Source organism: Arachis duranensis, chromosome 10 (assembly GCF_000817695.3).
Source record: "Arachis duranensis cultivar V14167 chromosome 10, aradu.V14167.gnm2.J7QH, whole genome shotgun sequence".
Taxonomy (NCBI): domain Eukaryota; kingdom Viridiplantae; phylum Streptophyta; class Magnoliopsida; order Fabales; family Fabaceae; genus Arachis; species Arachis duranensis.
In genome coordinates, this window is record NC_029781.3 from 10060093 (window position 1) to 10065814 (window position 5722).

At 46.5% G+C, this 5722-nt stretch overlaps 1 protein-coding gene across 1 annotated transcript; it reads left to right on the top strand.

Moving 5' to 3' along the window:
- The first annotated feature begins 634 nt into the window (after positions 1–634).
- On the top strand, positions 635–3071 carry LOC107469093 (uncharacterized). The gene is made up of 3 exons (XM_016088470.1): positions 635–788; positions 867–1133; positions 1216–3071. The coding sequence occupies exons 1-3, from the start codon at positions 635–637 to the stop codon at positions 3069–3071; spliced, it is 2277 nt and encodes a 758-aa protein (XP_015943956.1).
- The last annotated feature ends 2651 nt before the right edge of the window (positions 3072–5722 follow it).

Sequence of the window (5722 nt, forward strand, 5' to 3'; positions counted from 1 at the left end):
TGTTTCACCCAATGATGGATGCAAGCCCAAAACGCAGGGGCGTGTTGCCTGCGACAAGTGGTACGTGTGATAAAGTGGCGCGCCCAGAGCTGGACACGTGGCACCACGCAGGGGCGTGCTGACCTAGCACGCGGGGGCATGATGGTGACGTGTGGAAGCTGGAATGGTCCACGTAGGCAACACGTGGGGGCGTGCTGACCTAGCATGTGGAGGCGTGATGATGACGTGGAGAAGCTTGAATGGTCCATGCAGGCAATACGTGGGGGCGTGCTGACCAAGCACGTGGGGGCGTGATGCTACGTGGCATCACGTGGGGGCGTCATGGACACGTGGCCAAGCTTGATTGGTACACGAGGGCATCAAGTGGGGGCGTGCTGAGTCAGCACGCAGGAGTGTCCTGACACGTGGCAGTACGTGATTGGAGTTCGCAGTGAATGCTACTCTATATATAAGGCCGTGGCTGGGTTCATTTTCATTCTGAGGAAGTGTAAGAGTGTTGTTTGAGTGTGTTTCTGGTGTAATGGAGGATACCACAAAGTTAGTAGCGTATCGCGACGGTGAGATAATACGTAATACTCATGAGGGAGTGAGGTTTGTGTGTCAGAATTCATTTTCGTTTGTGGTTCCATGCACCATGACGTTTATGGAACTTCAGAACGGTCTCTGTCAAAGCATGGAGAACGGTACATTAATGAGAGTGAGCAGAATTCTATACCGGAATCCGGTTATAGTTTTTGGTGGTCTAATACAGTTTGATACCATGCCAGTCACTGACGAAGTGACTATGCGTAATATGTTTCAAATTCACCGGCAGACTCAGATGCGATAGCCACAGATTGAGCTGTATGTTAAGTTTGAAACCGTAGAGGCAGAAGGGATTCAAAATGACTTAGAGGTGGAGGATGATAGAGCTGCAGTGTACGAGAGAATGAGTAGTGACAGCGAAGAGGACTTCAAAGCCACTTATGAAGCCGGTGACGAAGAGCAGGATGGTGATGCGGGAGTTGAGACAGCAGCTGATAATGTAGTGGTTCACCCATCGAGCAGTCAACCGATGAACGTGCCACCTTTTATGCGTGAGTTGGCTCTCGACGCCATGCATGCACCGGAGTTTCCGGAATATTCAAACATGGGTACGTGATGACCGACTAATATGTTTTTTTTTAAATATATACTTTGGATTGATTAATAAACGATGATGGGCACTTTCTGTAGGCGTTGCTGAACCCGAAGACGGAGAGTTCCGGATTGGAATGGAATACAGTTCTAGAAAGTCAGTCGTGGCAGCAATTAGAAGTTACACTATCGCTAGAGGAGTTGACTACGACATATATGAGTCTGAGCCACAGACGTTCTATGCAAAATGCAAGATGTATGGGCGCGGGTGCGACTGGCTTATCCGAGCCAGCTTGATCCGGAAAAAAGGTTGTTGGGAGATACGCAGATACAACGGTAGGCACACGTGCACGATGGGAGTGATTTCACAGGATCATTCCAAGTTGGACTCGGACACAGTTGCTGAGGCTATAAGGCCATTGGTCGAGACTGACCCGTCCATAAAGGTGAAAACTATAATAGCCGAAGTCCAGTCAAGGTTCAACTATACCATCAGTTACCGAAAGGCTTGGTTGGCAAAGCAGAAGTCCATAGCGAAAGTTTTCGGTGATTGGAAGGAGAGTTACCAAGCCTTGCCGTGGTGGCTCTCGGTTATGGTTCAGAAGATGCCTGGGTCAGTTGTCCAGATAGAAACACGCCCACTCTACAATGGGAATGAAGAGGTGCAAGGGGTAAAAATACTTCATTGCGTATTTTGGAGTTTCAATCCATGCGTTAGGGCATTTAGGCATTGCAAGCCCCTAGTTCAGGTAGACAGAACACACCTATATGGAAAGTACAAAGGTACACTTCTGGTAGCTGTTGCACAGGATGGGAACCAAAACATTGTGCTTATCGCTTTTGCCTTGGTGGAAGGGGAGACAGCTGATGCGTGGCACTTCTTTCTAAGGAATCTGCGAATGCATGTTGTCAGAAAAGATGGTGTGGGTATGATATCAGACCGGCATGAGTCAATTCGAGCAGCAGTAAATCGTTCCGGAGGTGACTGGCAACCTCCAAGAGCATGGTGGATGTTTTGTATAAGGCACATCGGCAGCAACTTCCTACGAGCATTCAAAGTCCCTCACTTGCAAAAGCTTGTGGTCAATATTGGGTATTCAAGAATGGTGGAGGAGTATAACATCAACTATAAGAGGTTGGAAGAGCGAGGCGAGGCATACGCCAGGTGGTGCGATGCCATTGGACTTAGACATTGGGTATTGGCATTCGACGAGGGACATCGATGGGGTCATATGACGACGAACCTTGTCGAGTGCATTAACTCAGTGTTGAAGGATGCTCGTAATCTACCTGTGTTGGCGCTAGTCCGAGCAACGTATTATCGGTTAAATGAACTTTTCATACGGAAGAGTGCTGAGTCTTACGAACGCAAACGTGCTGGATATACTTACTCCGTATTCGCACAACAGCGGATAGAGGCAAGTATGCAACAGGCTGGGAATATAGTTGTGCACCGTTTTGACAGACAGAATGAAGTATTTGAGGTGCACGAAATGACTAGCGGAAAGGTATTAGTCGTCGATCTTGCACGACGTACGTGTGATTGTGGGCACTTTCAGGTGGAACGAATACCATGTCGCCATGTTATTGCTTGCTGTGCTAACCAGCGAATCGATTGGCACGTGTATGTGCATGACATGTACAAGATGACAGAGGTCCGTAAGGTATATAGATTCGAGTTCTCACCGTTAGGTGATGCCGAGACATGGCCTGCATATGAGGGACCCACATTGGTCGCTAATCCCGCCTTGAGGCGAACGTCGAAAGGTCGCCCAAAATTGACCAAATACTTGAACGAAATGGACTCACGCGACATGCGTGGTCCTCGGATATGCCGTCTCTGTGGTGCTCAAGGACATAGTCGGAGTCGATGTCCTCAGCGTGCTGGATCGAGTGGTGGGGGGAATGACTTTTATTTTCAGTGTGATTGTATCTTTGAATTTGCATTTTTATAATAGATTTTCTTTTTTGTCTTAGTTGTGTTCGTAATTTTAAATTTGAGGTTATCCATTGATGTTTAAGACCATGATAATGTTAACATTTACTGCCTTACTGAAGCAAACATACAAATTTTTAACTACTAATAACATTGGCCAACATACAGAACATTAAATACGTATTACATTGATACCCTAGTATGAAATCTAAAAACCCCAACCCGATGCTCACTTCTTACGGCCCATCCAGTTCAGTGCCTTACCCATCATGCTTAGACCTGGCTTTGACGGAGTATACCTATCGGGTGGATTTCGCTCCGTCCGTAGGTCATATGGGTGACCGGGAGCTGCGTCACCCATACCTGCAGCGGCCGACCCACCTGCCTCATCCCCAGGTGCCGACCCACCCGCCTCTGCCGGCAGTGCCGACCCACCTGCCTCTGCTGGAGCGGATGCACCGGGGTTGAACTCGTCAACAAGTGTGTATGTCCGCCGAAGGCCAGGAACCCACTATCACACGATGCACCCTCTGACGTGTGGTCGGAAGCAGGACGCTGCAAACCATGGCTCATACCTACTGATGCCCCACGTGGATCAGCTGAGGCTGACGGTGAATGCATAGCACTAAAATCTGACCAACCACCCAAACTAGCATTGGCCCAATTTTGTAGTTGCTGATCTCCGTGACCGCCGATGGAGAAGTCAAACCAATCATGACTGACTGGAATCATCAACATCGGCTGAGAGTGCTGTGAATGGTAGCTGTGCTGAGAGTGCTGGGAATGGTGGTTGTGATGAGAGTGATGAGAATGGTGGCTGGACGCACTCCGGTCCTGTGGCTGTGGTGGCTGTGGTGGCTGTGGTACATAATAAGGAGCTGGCTCAAACACTGCAAACTGAGGTGGGACCTGAGGTGCAGGTGGGACCTGAGGTGCAGGTGGCTGCAGTGCAGCTGGCTGAGGAACATACGCCGTCAATCTCAGCATATGTCCGTATGAGCGCATGTACCAATCCCGATACTCCAGTGTGGGTATGAAATCCCAGGTCGGAAGGGGGTGCAGATCCTGCAGTCGAGCGTTTCGCCTATTGCCCCACTCCTCTATCCAACCCCCATGCAAAACTGTCCAGTCATAAAGCTGCACTCCGCGAAGAGCCATGCAATGCTGGTCCGGTGGAATGACCCTTGGTATTCGCGCGGGGGGGCTGTGCGAACCCAAACTGACGCATAACTCGGTCCGCAGGGTGCCACTCGATACACTCGAATGACAACAACGGAGCAACGATATCACACACATCAAGATGTACATGTAACTCGCCGGGTACGATCATTCCTTCGTACGGCCGCCAGTCAAACTGCCATAGATAATTCCAATGTCATAACTCTAACAGTAATGTATGGAACTAGGATTCATTAGAACCATAAATATTTACCTCCTGCATGTAGTCTATGTCATGCCTAAATGTCTCAACGGTCTTCTCTAACCACGCTGCGCTCCGTTCCGAATGACTCCACCTGAAACATGTGTATTTACGTAAATACCCCTAATTGAAACATGCATAATGAATATAATCTCTGACAAGAACCATAAATATTTACCTCATGGCAACTGGTATCTCAGCAGGTGGAAGGATATGTCTCGGTATAGGCGCAATACACGGCATTCGCTCCCACGCCCAAACAAACAACAGATTAAGAGGGCCATACATCTCCTTCGTATCATATCGTGATGCACGGCATAGTGCTCTGTAAAGATGTGCAAGACATGCTGAACCCCAACTATAAGTATGGATCCGCTCGAAATCGCGAAGCAACGGTAGATACTTCGCATGGGCGTATGCGGTCGACTTATTTGTGAATAGGGTCGACCCTAACAGACAGAAAATCTGACATCTCACATATCTCATTATGGACTCTTCAGTATCCAACGGCTCTTCATCTCTGATACTTCGAACCCAACCAAGCTTTATATAGGATTTCGAATTACGACTGAGCACCGGTTGACGTCCGAATATTGCCATGCTCTGACTCTGAACGAAATCACTACTACTATCAGTCCATCCACTCACAGGTTCTCCATCAATTGGTAACCCAAATATATGTGCGATATCTTCCAATGTCACTGTAACCTCACCCACCGGCAACACAAAAGTGTGAGTCTCCGGCCTCCACCTTTCAACCAGAGCAGCTAACAACGGGTGAAATCCTCTTATCATCCCAATCCTAGATACGTGGTAGAATCCAGTGGCGCGTGAGTAGTTTTCGACCCTCGGATTCCAACTCTGTGATGGATCCAATTTATGCACCAACAAATTTCTGTTAGGCTGCATCAACAAAAATATATTTGTTATATTAGTTATAACTATTCATTTATTAATAAACAAATATTACCATATCTATTTATAAAATGTACGTGATCACTTCAATTAATAATATTATTTACATATTTATTTATTTTAATATTTTATTTATTAAAATTATTAACGTAGACTGCAGTACCATTAACATAGTTAAAATATTTTTTCTGATATTTTAATATTATAAATAACAACTTATATATATTTTTAATATTTATTTATTACTTTAACATTACCACATTTACATGCTAAACTTTTGAATATGTTCAAAGTATACATATTTATTTACTAACAGTATATATATTTTTTTATTT

Coding starts and splice junctions, on each gene's coding strand:
- LOC107469093 (XM_016088470.1), top strand. CDS start 635: ATGACGTTTATGGAACTTCAGAACGGTCTCTGTCAAAGCATGGAGAAC. Junction 789..866: donor CACTGACGAAGTGACTATGC/GTAATATGTTTC, acceptor TTGAAACCGTAG/AGGCAGAAGGGATTCAAAAT. Junction 1,134..1,215: donor TCCGGAATATTCAAACATGG/GTACGTGATGAC, acceptor CACTTTCTGTAG/GCGTTGCTGAACCCGAAGAC.